Below are 16,442 nucleotides of genomic sequence, written 5' to 3' on the forward strand. Positions count from 1 at the left end.
AGTAGGTTGGGCCTGTACTCATTGGAGTTTAGAAGAGTGAGAGATGACCTTATTGAAACATATAAGATTCTTAGGGGGCTTGACAGGGTAGATGCTGAGAGGTTGTTTCCCCTTGTGGGAGGGTCTGGGACCAAAGGGCATAATCTCAGAGTAAGGGGGTTACCCATTTAAAACAGAGATGAGGAGGAATTTCTTCTCTCAGAGGGCAGTGAATCTGTGGAATTCTTTACCACAGAGGGCTGTAGAGGCTGTGTCGTTAAGTATATTCAAGGCTGAGATAGACAGATTTTTAATCAGTAAAGGAATCAAGGGTTATGGGGAAAAGGCAGGAAAGTGGAGTTGAGGATTATCAGATCAGCCATGATCTCATTGAGTGGCGGTGCAGACTCGATGGGCCGAATGGCCTACTTCTGCTCCTGCATCTTATGGTGTTATGGTCACATATACAGTAACCAGTGCTCACATATACAACAACCATTTCCCACATACAACAAAGAACCTGCACCCATACATAAAGCAATCTGCACCCACATATACAGCAACCAGTGCCCACATATAAAACAACCATTGCCAACATATAAACAACCAACTAGCATCCAAATATACAGCAACCTGCCCCCACATATACAGCAACCACACCCACATATACAAGTGTCCACATATTTAAAATACCTATTGCCCACATATTCAACTAAGCTGCACCCACATATACAGCAACCAGCATCACATATACAACAACCAGTGTCTCCATATATAAGAACCATCGCCCACATATACAATAACCAAACTGCAGCCACATATACAGCAAGCACATCAACCAGCACCCACATTCACAACAATCAGTGTCCACATATACAGCAACCAGCACCAACATATACAATCAATCATTGACCACATATACAATGATGAACCTGGACCCACATATACAGCAACCACAGCAACCAGCACCTACATATAGGGCAACCAGTGCCCACATATACAGCAGCCAGCACCCACATATATAGCAACCAGTAACACAACAACTGTCTACATATACAACAACCAAACTGCACCCACATGTACAGCCCCAATTTACAGCAACCAGCACCTACTTATACAATAAAAGTGTCCACATATAGAACAACCATCGCTCGCATTTACAACAACTAACCTGCACCCACATATACAGCAACCAGTACCCACATGTGCAGCAACCAGCATCCTTATGCACTTCAAGCAGCGCCACATATACAACCAGTGTTCACATATGCAACAACCATTGCACACATATACAACAAACAACCTGCATCCACATACACAACAACCAACACCCACATATAAAACAATAAATGTTTATATATACAACCACTATTGCCCTCAGATACAACCAAACTGCACCCACATATACAGCAACCACAGCAGCCAGTGCCCACATATACAGCAACCAGCAACCACATCTACAACAGCCAGTGTCCACATATACAACAGTCAGCACCCACATATACAACAACTGGTGTCCACATATACAACAATCATCACCCACATGTACAACAGCTGAGCTGCACCCACATATGCAGCAGCTACAGAAACCAGCACCCACATGTACAGCAGCCAGTGCCACATACACAACAACCATCACCCATATATACAACAACCATCATCCACATATACAACAACCAACCTACACCCAAATATACAGCAACCACAGCAACCAGCACCTACATATACAGCAGCCAGCGTCCAGATTTACAACCAGTGTTCACATATACAACCATCACACACATACACAACACGAACCTGCACTCGCATATACAGCAGCCAGTGCCCACATATCCAGCAACCCACACCCACAGCTACAACAACCAGTGCACACATATACAGCAACCAATGCCCACATATAAAGCAACCAGTGCTCACACGTACAACAACCATCGCCCACATATGCAACAATGAACCGCATCCACATATACAACAACCATTGCCCACATTTACAACAACCAATCTGCACCCACATATACAACAACCAACACTCACATATACAACAAACAACACTCACATATACAACAACCATTGCCCACATTTACAACAACCAATCTGCACCCACATATACAGCAACCAGTGCCCACATATAAAGCAACTAGCATCTACATAGACAGAAATCAGCACCTATTTATACAGCACCCAGCATTATATATACAACAACCTACATCTACATATACAGCAAACAACATCGACATATACAACAACCAGTGCCCACATATATAGTAATACAGTACCCAATTATACCCTCACTTGCTGTCCCCGTTCCTGATGCATCACAATGCCCAAAGCTCAGAGTCCAGCTCATCAACTCCAACCAAAGTTCCTCAAGCAGCAGGCACTGACTGCAGATATGGTTATCGTGGGGTCTGTGGCTTGTTTCTGTGCCATATATCCTATGTAATCCCATGTAATCCTGAAAATTTACAGAACTATGGGGAAAGGACAGGGGAGTGGGACTGGCTGAGTTGCTCTTAGAGAGAGCCAGCACCAAACCATGACCGTGTGACCATCTTTATGTATAACCATTCTATGGTCTGATTTACATGAACCAGCACTCACATATATACAAACCAGCACTCACATGTACATGAACCAGCATTCGAGTGTACATGAACCAGCAATCACATGTACAGAAACCAGCACTCAAGTGTGCATGTACTAGCACCTACATGTACACGAAGCAGCATTCGAATGTACATGAACCAGCATCTACATGCACACAGACCAGCACATGCAGGTACACGAACAAGCATTCACACATACATGAAACAGCACCGAGATATACAGGGTCTAATGCTCAGATACGAATGGGCCAAAAACAAAGTATACAAATGCTGGCATGAAGATGTGTACACTATTTGGTACTGAGATGTATGGGGACTGAAGTGGAGCTGCATCAGACCTGATACCATGATGTATAAAAGACTATAGTGCCAGCCCTTTACCAACTGGGTATTGTACATGTACAAGAGCTAACACTGAGAATGACTGTGTAAAGATGGTTTATGCTGTGTACTTTCTGGGAATATGATGGTCATCATTGCATTTCATTTGTGTCCAGGGAGGATTTTCAGGAGTATTTGCAATCCCGTCCCGACCATAAGCAGGAGTTTGTATCCCAGTGGCAGGAAGACTATAATTCCATTGCGGAAGATCTGCGGCAGGATGAAGATGTGAAAGCAGAGCTGCTGCTGCGGCTTTATGTAAGTGTTAGCCCCCCCACCAGGGCTCCACCAGCCCCCACCCCCCACCCCCGGGGCTCTGTGTGAGTATGAGCTCCAGGGGCTCCCCCTCCACCGACCCTCTTCCAGGACATGGCGTGACTGTGAGCTCCCACTTCACCCCTCCCCAGGGCACACCCTCTCCCCACCCCCCACTGTGTGTGTGTGTGTGTGTGTGTGTGTGTGTGTGTGTGTGTGTGTGTGTGTGTGTGTGTGTGTGTGTGTGTGTGTGTGTGAGCTCTCAGGGCTGCCCCTCCAACACCCCCTTCCCCCCGCGGGACTCTTTTTTATTCATTCATGGGATGTGGGCTTCGCTGGCTGGACCAGCATTTATTGCCCATCCCTAATTGCCCTTGAGAAGGTGGTGGTGAGCTGCCTTCTTGAACCACTGCAGTCCCTGTGGTGTAGGTACAGCCACAGTGCTGTTAGGAAGCGGGCTCCAGGATTCTGACCCAGCGGCAGTGAAGGGACGGGGATATATTACCCAGTCAGGATGGTGAGGGACTTGCAGGGGAACCTCCAGGCGGTGGGGGTTCCCACAAGTGTGAGCCTTCCCCCACCCCCACCCCCACCTCCCGGGGGCTCTGTGTGAGTGTGAGCTCCTGGAGGCTGCACCTCCCCAAACCGCAGGGCTTGCCCTCCCCTCCTGCCTGTCGGTGAAGGATAGACCTAGAGCCAATCTTTATGCTTTTATAAAGGCAAAATACTGCGGATGCTGGAAATCTGAAACAAAAATAAAAATAGCTGGAAAAACTCAGCAGGTCTGACAGCATCAGCAGAGAGGAACACAGTTAACGTTTCCAGTCCAAATGACTCTTCATCAGAACTCCTAATCAGAACAGAAGAGTTCTGATGAAGAGTCATATGGACTGGAAACGTTAACTGTGTTCCTCTCTGCTGATGCTGTCAGACCTGCTGAGTTTTTCCAGCTATTTTTGTTTTTGTTTACACTTTTATATTTATTTACAAAATTTTACATTACAAGCATGTACCTCATAACCAATAACCTCAGCCTGGGCCTACTTATATTGGACTTAAGTGAATCCCCAGTTAACGCACATCACCTGCATGCACGCGGAATGAAGATATGATAATGTTTGTGAGCTAGCCCAGACTTAGGAGAGGAAATTCTCCCCAGCTGATGGCTGTGTGTTTGATCAATCAGAATACCAATTACAGAGACAATAGCCCTCTGTCCATCTGTCTGTCATACTGTGAGAGAATAGTCCTCTGTCCTCTGTCCATCTGTCTGTGATACTGTGAGAGAATAGTCCGCTGTCCTCTGTCCATCTGTCAGAGAAAAATAGAAACATAGAAACTAGGAGCAGGAGTAGGCCATTTAGCCCTTCGAGCCTGCTCCGCCGTTCAATATGGTCATGGTTGCTCCTCTATCTCAACGCCGTACTCCCACACTCTTCCCATACTCCCTGATGCATTTAGAGTCCAGACCTCTATCTATTTTCTTTTTAAATATATTCAGTGACTTGGCCTCCACAGCTTCTGTGGTAGAGAATTCCACAGGTTCACCACCCTCTAAGTGAAGAAGTTCCTCCTTATCTCAGTCCTAAATGGTCTACCCCGTATCCTGAGACTGTGACCCCTTGTTCTAGACCCCCACCCAGAGAAATTATCATCCTTGTATCTAGTCTGTCCATCCCTGTCAGAGTTTATTTGCCAGAATTTTGAGTTTGGTGGGCGGATGTGGTTGGCAGTCCTGAGAAAGGGTGGGAAATGGCCCATTGCCCACGATCGACCCCCAGCCAGGCCAGCAGCTCCCCAATGGCCTGGCCGGTGTAGGTGGGGGCCTGTCAGCCGCTGGGTCCAGTGGTGACCGGGCAGCTGGATTAAAACCAGCACAGTCAGGCCTGAGAAGGCTGTCGGCGAGGAAGACGTCTCCGGTGTTGTCAGCAGGACATTAATAATGATGGATTCCAATGTGGCTGCAGACACCAGACAGGAGGGCAGCTCAGGTGGGCACTCGGTCCCCCGGATAACTGATGAGTGCCTCATGGTCCTGCTGGGGGAGGGGGCTGTCAGGAGGGACACTCTTGTCCCTAGGGATGGAAGGAGGAGGCCAGTGCACCAAATGAAAAGAGCTTGGGAGGAGGTGGCAATGCTGGTCAGCAGCCATGGTGTTGTGGGACACACTGGGTGCGGTGCCACAAGAGCTTTCATGAGCTGCTGCGCTCAGGAAAGGTGAGTACCATGTCGGCATGTGGTGAAGTGTTAAGGTCTGGCCATCCCCCTGTGGAGCTCAGGGGTGTTAGAGTCTGAGTGCCAACTGTCAACGACACCGGAGCTGGCCAAGGGCCTGAGCCCTGGCCGCTTGGACCGAGTGCCTTGCGGCTCGAGGGCCACGACTCGGATGTGCCCTGTGAGGTACCCCTCAGGCGGGATTGGCCAGGCTGCAATGGCTCTGCAGGTAGAGAGTGGACTAGTCAATGCTCCTCTGTCCTTTCAGGGGAAGACAGCCCATAACAATATTGAGAGGTCATGGACCAGTGGAGACCCCGCTAACCTCGTAATCGTAACCAGATATGAGCAGGAGGCCTAGGAGCCCGAGAGGCACCTTGGTCAACCGGCCGCGGAGAGGCTGGGGTGTCAGACAAAGGTAAGAGTTAGAGGTGAGAGTTTCGGATGGTGCAAACATTTTTGTGCAGTCTCATTGAAGGGAGCCTCAAACCTGGATTCCCCATTGACCATTGAAAGACGATGTCACCGTGATGCAGATCTCCATTGTCTCACCAGGGTGCCTGGCATGCACAGTGACTGTGTGATGACTTTAACTAATGACATGTCCTTCTTCTCCCTCAGATACACCACCAAGCAGCCAATCACAGGACCCCGAGGAGCCACCCCTGATACCAAGAGGACCACCAGGCTCCAGAAGCACCTGCCTCACACCCACTCCCTGAACCAGGCATCAGTGCAGATACCAGCACCTCGGTGGGCATTAGATCTTTGGCTAGAATGTCAGTGCACAGCAGTGAGGGTACTTCACACTCGCTTAAGGTGCAGGTGCCAGCAGTCGGAGGACTGTTGGAGACCAGGATGATGCTCATTTGAAGGCTGATGATGAGCCTCTGGAGTCATCCATTAGGCGGCTGATGTTGGATGTCCAGCGGGATGTGTGGGAGGATCTGGTGGAGATCCATGAGGATCTGCATGCCTTGGTCTCCGTTATGGAGGAGACCATGCGGAGCATCAGCACTGCACTGACCATCATGGCCGAGTGTATTGCTTCCCCCATTGAAAGAGTGGTGACTCTCACGGAGAGGCAGTTCCAGGAACAGAATCAGGGGTTCCGCTCAGACCTGCAGCCCTCACACAGTCAATGACCTCAGGTGGTCAGTGTCCGTGTGGGAGATGGATGAGGTACCCAGTATCCCAGCTCGGTGCCCGTCCATCAATGGTGAGCAGGGAGGTCCAGAGTGACCACACATTGGCACACGAGCTGCCTGTCATCTTTAGGGGCTCCTCTCAGGGCACTCTGGATGACGGCAGCAGCTCCTCTGCCCCTGTAACAGTGACCATGGCATCTGATGAGGTTGCAGCAACTGGGGAGATACCAGCCATGGCACTGGCTGCACCCCTCCCAGGCGGGTCCAGCACAAGCTTTAATTTCCAGAGGATGACCGCCAAGGTCATCAAGGCCAACAGGACAGCAGAGTCAGCAGCTGCCTCCAATGCCGGCACCAACGAGGGGGAGGCACCAAGACTCAAATGGCAAGCAAGAGGGAGGTCTGGGTAATGCTTGTGGACAGACTGAAGGTGTTCAGCAAAGCGGTCACCCAGTCTGTGTTTGGTCTCTCCAATGTAGAGGAGACCGCATTGGGAGCAGTGAATGCAGTAGACTAAATTGAGGGAAGTGCAAGTGAAATGCTGCTTCTCTTGAAAGGAGTGTTTGGGTCCTTGGACGGTGAGGAGAGAGGAAGTGAAGGGGCAGGTGTTGCACCTTCTGCGGTTGCTGGGAAGGTGCCGTGGGAGGGGGTTGAGGTGTAGGGGGTGATGGAGGAGTGGAACACCTTCGGTCTGTCCGCAAGCATGACCCAGACCTCCCTGTTGCTTTCCATTTCAACACTCCACCCTGCTCTCATGCCCACATGTCCGTCCTTGGCTTGCTGCATTGTTCCATTGAAGCTCAACCCAAACTGGAGGAACAGCACCTCATCTTCCGACTCGGCACTTTACAGCCTTCCGGACTGAACATTGAATTCAACAACTTCAGATCATGAACTCTCTCCTCCATCCCCACCCCCTTTCCGAGCCCCCTTTTTTCTAATAATTTATATAGATTTTTCTTTTCCCACATATTTCCATTATTTTTAAATGTGTTCCCATCCATTGTTTTATCTCTACCTTTTAGCCTTTCTCAATCCCTTCCCCCCACCCCACCCCCACTAGGGCTATCTGTACCTTGCTCGTCCTGCTTTCTACCCTTAATGTCACCTATTATCACGTTCCTTAGATAATATCACCACCTTCAACACCTCTTTGTCCTTTTGTCTATGACATCTTTTGGTTATCTCCACCTATCACTGACCCTCTATCCAGCTCTACACCCCCCCCAACTTAAACCAGCTTATATTTCACCTCTTTTCTATTTTTACTTGGTTCTGTTGAAGAGTCATTCGGACTCGAAACGTTAACTGTGTTCCTCTCCGCAGATGCTGTCAGACCTGCTGAGTTTTTCCAGCTATTTTTATTTTTGTTTTGGATTTCCAGCATCCGCAATTTTTTGCTTTTGATCTTCTGTAATGTTTTGTTTATTTTTACTGGTCTGGTGTTGAAGACCAGTGAAGGTTCTGTTAATTTGTTTTGACGGTCAATAAGGGATAAATTTTGTTTTGTCGTAATGGCCTGAGTATGCTTCACCTTTTTTATTTACTGTGGTGAAGCTATAAAACAGGACTACTTGCGTGCCAAACAGCATAAGCAGCAAGTGACAGACAGGGCTTAGCGATCTCACAGGCCAACGGATGAGATCTAAGTTCTACAGTCCTGCCACATCCAGTCGTAAATGGTGGTGGACAATTAAACAGTTCACTGGAGGAGGAGGCTCCACAAATATCCCCATCCTCAATGATGGAGGAGCCCAGCACATCCAGCACGAAAGATAAGGCTGAAGCATTTGCTACAACCTTCAGCCAGAAGTGCCAAGTGGATGATCCATCTCAGCCTCCTCCGGAGGTCCCCAGCATCACAGTTGTCAGTCTTCAGCTAATTTGATGATATCATGAAACAGCTGAAGGCACTGGATACTGCAAAGGCTATGGGCACTGACAACATTCCAGCAATAGTACTGAAGACTTGTGCTCCAGAACTTGCCACGCCCCTAGCCAAGCTGTTCCAGTACAGCTACAACACTGGCATCTACCCGGCTATGTGGAAATATATGCCGGAATATGTCCTGTACACACAAAGCAGGACAAATCCAACCCGGCCAATTACCACCCCACCAGCCTTTTTTTTTTATTCATTCATGTGATGTGGGTGTCGCTGGCCAGCATTTATTGCCCATCCCTAGTTGCCCTTGCTCAGAGGTCTTTTTTTTTTAAAAGTCAACTACATTCCTGTGCGTCTGGAGTCAGATGTAGGTAAGGACAGCAGATTTCCTTCCCTCAGGGATATTAGTGAACCAGACGGGTTTTTGCAAAAATCACCAATGGTTTTGTGGTCACCATCAGACTTTTAATTTCAGATTTTTATTGAATTCAAATTTCACCATCTGCCATGGTGGGATTCGAACCCGGGTCCCCAGAGCATTAACCATAGAACATAGAAAAGTTACAGCACAGAAGGAGGCCATTTGGCCCATCTTGTCCATGCCAGCCCGAGGACACCCTTTCTAATCGCACCTTCCTGCACCCGGCCCATAGCCCTGCAGCTTACAGCACTTTAGGTGCACATCCAGGTACTTTTTAAAAGAGTTTAGAGTTTCTGCCTCTACCACCAACTTGGGCAGCGAATTCCAGACACCCACTACCTCTGCGTAAAAAAGTTCTTCTTCATGTCCCCCCTACACCTTCTGCCACTTATCTTGAATCTATGTCCCCTGGTTCTAGAATTCTCCACCAAGGGAAACAATTTTATCCTGTCCACTCTATCTATTCCCCTCATAATTTTGTACACCTCAATCAAGTCACCTCTCAGCCTTCTTTGTTCTAAGGAAAATAACCCCAACCTATCCAATCTCTCCTCATAGCTACACTTTTCTAACCCTGGCAACATTCTTGTAAACCTCCTCTGCACTCTCTCCAGAGTTATTACATCCTTCCTGTAATGTGGTGACCAGAACTGCACACAATACTCCAGTTGTGGCCTCACCAGTGTTTTATACAATTCCAACATTATATCCTTAGTTTTATATTTTAAACCTCTGCCAGTGAAGGAGAGCATTCCATATGCCTTCTTTACAACCTTGTCTACTTGAACTGCTGCCTTCAGGGACCTGTGTACTTGTACGCCAAGATCTCTCACTTCATCTACACCTCTTAGTATATTCCCATTTATTTTGTAATCCCTGTAATTGTTTGACCTCCCTAAATGTATAACCTGGGTCTCTGGAATACTAGTCCAGTGACAATACCACTATGCCACTGCCTCCCCGGTACTACTCTCCATCATCAGTAGAGTATTGGAAGGGGTCATCAACAGTGCTATCAAGCAGCACTTTCTTAGCAATAATCTGCTCACTGACACTCAGTTTGGGTTCTACCAGGGCCACTCAGCTCCTGACCTCATTACAGCCTTGGTTCAAACATGGACAAAAGAGCTGAACTCCCAAGGTGAGGTGAGAGTGACTGCCCTTGACATCAAAGCAGTGTTTGACAGAGTGTGGCATCAAGGAACCCTAGCAACACTGGAGTCATTGGGAATCAGGGGGGAAACTCTCTGCTGGTTGGAATCATACCCAGCAAAAAGGAAGATGGTTGTGGTTGTTGGAGGTCAGTCATCTCAGCTCCAGGACATCACTGCAGGAGTTCCTCAGGTATAGTGTCCTCGGCCCAACCATCTTCAGCTGCTTCATCAATGACCTTCCTTCTATCATAAGATTAGAAGTGGGGATGTTCGCTGATGATTGCACAATGTTCAGCACCATTCGCGACACCTCAGATACTGAAGCAGTCCATGTCCAAATGCAGCAAGACTTGGACAATATCCAGTCTTGGGCTGACAAGCGGCAAGTAACATTCACACCACACAAGCATCAGGCAATGACCATCTCCAACAAGAGAGAATCCAACCATCGCTTCTTGTTATTCAGTGGCATTACCATCACTGAACCCCCAACTATCAACATCCTAGGGATTGCCATTGACCAGACACTGAACTGGACTAGCCATATAAATACTGTGGCTACAAGAGCAGGTCAGAGGCGATGAATCCTGTGACGAATAACTCACCTCCTGACTCCCCAAAGCCTATTCACCATCCACAAGGCACAAGTCAGGAGTGTGATGGAATACTCCCCACTCGCCTGGATGAGTGCAGCTCCCACAACACTCAAGAAACTTGACACCATCCAAGACAAAACAGACCACTTGACTAGCACTACATCTACAAACGTTCACTCCCTCCACTACTGACACATAGTGGCAGCACTATGTACCATCTACAAAATACATTGCAGGGATTCACCAAGGCTCTTTTGACAACACACTCCCAACCCATGACCGCTACCTTCTAGATGGACAAGGGCAGCAGATAGATGATTGAAACTTACATAATACTGAAAGGCCTGGATAGAGTGGACGTGGGGAAGATGTTTCCATTAGTAGGAGAGACTAGGACCCGAGGGCACAGCCTCATAGTAAAGGGAAGACCTTTTAGAACAGAGATGAGGAGAAACGTCTTTAGCCAGAGAGTGGTGAATCTATGGAATTCATTGCCACAGGAGGCTGTGGAGGCCAGGTCATTGAGTGTATTTAAGATGTAGATAGGTTCTTGATTGGTAAGGGGATCAAAGGTTACAGGGAGAAAGCGAGAGAATGGGGTTGAGAAACTTATCAGCCATGATTGAATGGTGGAGCAGACTCGATGGGCTGAATGGCCTAATTTCCGCTCCAATGTCTTATGGTCTTATACGGAAATGAAGGAAAATCAATGCACGCTTGAACAGGACTTCTATCACCAACTTGATGCAACTGTGGACAGCTGATTAGGAGACTCCACGCAGATCCCCCACCGACCCCTGGAAAGAGCTGGAGGCATAGAAGTTGAGGGTCACTGTGACCTTCAGAGCCACTGACATGAGGTGTCCACCCACACAGTCGGAGCTGATCTCAGGGCCAATCATATGACAAATGGAGGTTACAGTCTCCCTTGAGAGGCGGAGCCTCCTTCGGCATTGCACCTCAGACATATTGAGGTAGTTGCATCGCTGCCTGTAAACCCTGGCAGTCCCCCTTGTCTTGGACTACCTGCTGGCCCTGCCCCCCTTGTGCCTGCGCCTCTCCTCCCACAGGTCCCTCCCCTGGAAGCTGCATTGGAGCACCTGGCCTCCTCTCCCTTCTGCCCCTCTCTTCCTCCTCAGATGGAGACCACAATCCCCATTACCAGGGTCACAGAAGGCTGTCTGATACCTGGAAGGGTCCACACGGTCTGAATTATCTGGGGACCTTGACATCATAAGAGTCCTGAAACGAAGCCTGGAAATGCTAACAATGAATTGCTAAACAAAGATGAAACTGTCATATACCAATAAGTTACCAGCAACAAACTATCTACCAAACTCCTCACCACTCACACTGGCAATGCTGCTGACCCTTTTTATCCCACCCGTGGATGAGGTTTTTGGAATTGTCGGCTGGCTGCCTGCCTGTTTTGCCCATGTGATGAGTACGAAATTGCACAGGCAATGAAAAATCAGCGTCAATTGACTTTTTAATGGCCTTTTAATTAATGGTGGGCGTGGCTCTGGCACCCACGTGCAGAGCGAGATATCACTCGAGTGCGCGATGACGTTGGGACATTCACCCAACTATTTTACGCTCGAGCCTGTTTAATACCGTCCCCTACCTTACCACTACTCTTTGGAGGGCTATAGACAACTCCCACTCATGTTTTCCATCTGTTGTTGCTTCTTAGCTCCACCCAGACTGATTCTACATCTAGATTTTCTAAGCCAATATCCTCTCTCACCATCTCTTTCTTCAATCTTCAGAAGAGCGTGCTCAAATTTAAAAATCTCTCCAATGGATTTAAGGTTAAAGGCTTTTTCATCATGAGAACTTTCCTCAACATCTGATGTCTCTTTTTTAAAGTCCAACTGTTTAAGCTGATACTCTGTCTCTTTTCTTCTCTCTCCCTTCCATTGCTAACTTTTCCCTCTGGAGGTCAAGTCTTTGCATTTCCATTTCTTTTTGAAATAATTTCTCTTTTTCTTTTGCCTCCAATTCAAATTTTCTCAGTTCCTTTGTTCAAATTCAAGTCTTCATTTCTAACTGAAGTCTCACTACCTCCAGCTGTGACTCACTAGTGTCAGGTACTTCCAACTTTAAATGCTGTGCTATCACTTCAACTATGTCTGCTTTCTTTGCCCCTACAGGTAATCTCAACCACAACTAATCTGCAAACCCTGTTAACTTACCCTTAGGTACTTTTTGCAACCCAACAGAGTTAAACCTTCTACTTCCAAAAAGGTTCTAGCCATGGATACAGCCATTTTTGCAGTCTCACCACTTTAAAAATCCTTCACACCAACTCCTGAACTTAAAGCGCCTCTCAGATTCGTAACCTTAAAATTCACCAACTCTAAACCAATCAAAGAATTTCAAATATACCACAAGAAGCCCCCAATTTGTTATCACACGCCAGATGATGTGTGCTAGGTGAATCAAATCCATGAGGGGAACTTGATCCCACTATCACAACAGTTTTGCAATTTGTATTTATTTCGAGATGCGTGACCTGAATTCAGTAGTAATAAGTCTACCAAGACTTTAGAGATTTTGTTGAAAACTAAATTAAACATTTATTAATAAAAGAAAAGATTTTAAGCACATACATAGGTCTATAAATTACGACTGTAATAACTCCTAAAACTCCTAATTAATCTGGCTTCCAGTTACACACTCATTAAGGCAATGGTAAAAAGTAGATTTAAACAGACCCAGCAATACCCTGGACAGTAGAATTCAAAATAGCTTTTCCCAGCTTCGGTTTCTGTAGACAGCAGGCTTAATGCACAAATACTGGAGACCTCTCGCGCTTCTGGTAGATCTTACAATGCTTTTCCCTGACACATAACCTCATTCTCCCTTAAACATGCTTCTCCCTTTTAATGTAAATCCCATTGTTTCCATATGTCTTTGGAACTTTACCTTTCTCAGAATATAAATCATTTCATGGCGCTAATATTATGAGTAACCTTCGGGAAAAATAAACACACTGCTTGGCCGAGCTTATCTGGTTAAGTGTAACATCCTACCATCTCTTTGAAATTCAAACTATCCTGACTTATCTAAAAATGCAAATTCTCCTCACCTCACGTTCTAAGACTTCAGCCATGTTCATATATTTAGCATTTGAACCTAACTTCTTTTAATGAGTCAAAGCCTCTAGGCCAGCTGTGCCCAATTCAAATGAATCCCCCCCCCACCCCATACACACACACACACACACACACACACAGACACTACCCAAACCCCACTATTAATCTCCTTTTGCTTTCTTGACAGTCTGTCTTAAACATAGAGAACCCTTGGATATTCAGTTCCCAGCCTTGGTCACCCTGCAGCCATGTATCTGTAATCACAATCATATCATACCCATGTATATCTATTTGCACTGTCAATTCAACTACCTTATGGGGAGTGCTCCATGCATTCAGAGACAGTGCCTTTAGACTTGTCTTCTTAACATTTTTACACATTTATTTTGTACTATAGCTCTATTTGCTGCTAGCCCTTGTTTTCTGAGCTTTCCACTTGTACTTTCTACTTTTCTGTCTCTCATTCCTATCTTTGTTTCCCTCTCTTGTGGCTCCCTGCTCAGGTTTCCACCTCCCACCAATCTAGTTTAAACCCTCCCCCACAATAGCCCCGCGAGGATATTGGTCCCGGTCCTGCTGGGGTGCAACCCATCCAGCTTTTACAGGTCCCATCTTCCCCAGAGTCAATCCCAATGCCTCAGGAATCTAAATCCCTTCCCCCTACACCATCTCTCAGCCATGCATTCATCTCTCTATTCTCCTATTCCTGATCTCGCTAGCACGATGCACTGGGAGTAACCCGAGATGACAACCTTTGAGGTCCTGCCTTTTAATTTATTTCCTAGCTCCCTATATTCTGCTTTTGGGACCTCATCCTTCTTTTTACCTATATCATTGGTACCAATATGGGCCACAGCCTCTGGCTGTTCACCCTCCCCCTTCAGAATGTCCTGCAGCCACTCAGTGACGTCCTTGACCCTGGCACCAGAGAGACAACATACCATCCTGGTGTCACGTCTAAGGCCACAGAAATGTCCAACTCTTCTCCTTACGAGAACTTTTGATCACTTTTGCTCTCCCACCCTTCCCACCTCCCCCACACCGTGCAGCTGAGCTCCTCATGGTGCAGGGACTTGGCTGTTCCTGCATTCCCCAAAGAATCCATCTTGCCCAGCTGTATCCAAAACACAAAATCTGTTGGAGAGAGAGATAGACCCAGGGGACTTCTGCACTACCAGTCTAGTGCCTTTAATCCGTCTGGTGGTCACCCATTCCCTTTCTGCGTGTGCACTCTTTGCCTGCATTGTAACCACCTCACTGTATGTGCTATCCACAAAGATCTCATTCTTGTGGATGCTCCACAGTGACTCCAGGCACAGCTCCAGCTAGGAAAAATGGATTTTGAGTATCTGCAGCTGGAGACACTTCCTGCATACGCGATTGCCCCGGACATTGGAAGTGTCCCTGACTCCCCATGTCGCACAGGAGGAGCATTTCACTTGGTCAGACCGTCCTGCCATAACTTACCCATAAATTACTCCCTTTACTTTTACTTCCTCTAGTTTAGAGAATATTAAGGACAAAAGAAATACTTACCAGGTCCTACTTACCAAGGCCGCCGCTGTCCTTACTGAGGAAAGGTAGAAAATGAAAGGATCACCTCTTTCCCTCTTCACTGAACTCCCTCTCTCTCCAAACTCCAACTGAAGCACTCAATTGCAACCCAAAATAGCACTCAAGTGCTGACAAAAGCAGCACTGTAGATGGCTTGCTTTTATGTTGTCTGAATTTTCTGTGAGGGAATAACCCTCTGTCCATCTATGTATGATATCTGTGAGGGAATAGTCCACTGTCCATCTGTCCGTGATATCTGTACGAGAATAGTCCTCTGCCCATTGTCTGTGATAACTGTGAGGAACATAGGAACAGGAGAAGGCCATTTAGCCTCTCGAGCCTGCTGTGCCATTCATTACGATCCTGTCTGATTGAACACTTCAATGCCGTTTACCCACACTATCCCCTTAACCCCTTACGTTATTGTTAATCAGAAATCTATCAATCTCTACCTTTTACACACTCAATGACTGAGCTTCCACAGCCTCTGGGGTAGAGAATTCCAAAGATTCACAACCCTCTGCGTAAATAAATTTCTCCTCATCTCTGTTCTAAGTGGCTTCCCCCTGATTTTGCAATTGTGTCTCCAGGTTCTAGACTTCCCAGCCAGGGGAAACATCTTACCTGCATCTACCCTGACTATTCCTTTAAGTATTTTGTAGGCTTCAATGTGATCACCTCTCATTCTTCGAAACTCTAGAGAATACAGACCCAGTTTCCCCAATCTGTCTTCATAAGACAGTCCCGCCATCCTGGGAACAAGTCTGGTGAGCCTTCATTGCACTCCCTCTATGGCAATAATATCCTTTCTGAGGTAAGGGGACCAGAACTGCACACACTACTCCAGGTGTGGTCTAACCAAGCTTCTACACAATAGAAGCAAAACTTCCCTACTCCTGTACTCCAATCCTTTTGTGATAAAGGTTAGTATTCCATTAGCTTCCTAACTGCCTGCTGCATCTGCATGTTAGCTTTCAGGACAAGGATACCCTGGTCCCTTTGTACAAAAACACTTTCCAATCTCTTACTATTTAAGAAATACTCTGCACATCTGTTCCTTCTACCAGAGTGGATAACCTCACATTTTTCCACGTTATATTCCATCTGCCATGTTCTTGCCCACTCCTTAAGCCTGTCTAAATCCTCTTGTA

The 16,442-nt window shown here is 47.0% G+C and overlaps 1 protein-coding gene across 1 annotated transcript in view; it reads left to right on the plus strand.

Moving 5' to 3' along the window:
- Positions 1 to 16,442, plus strand: part of spef2 (sperm flagellar 2) — a 375,455-nt gene that overhangs the window by 220,524 nt on the left and 138,489 nt on the right. Inside the window, exon 26 of the mRNA XM_041185381.1 lies at positions 3,083 to 3,224. Within this exon, the coding sequence (XP_041041315.1) occupies positions 3,083 to 3,224 (142 nt within the window). The remainder of the gene's footprint in view (positions 1 to 3,082; positions 3,225 to 16,442) is intronic.

The sequence above is a fragment of the Carcharodon carcharias genome, chromosome 4 (assembly GCF_017639515.1).
Source record: "Carcharodon carcharias isolate sCarCar2 chromosome 4, sCarCar2.pri, whole genome shotgun sequence".
Taxonomy (NCBI): domain Eukaryota; kingdom Metazoa; phylum Chordata; class Chondrichthyes; order Lamniformes; family Lamnidae; genus Carcharodon; species Carcharodon carcharias.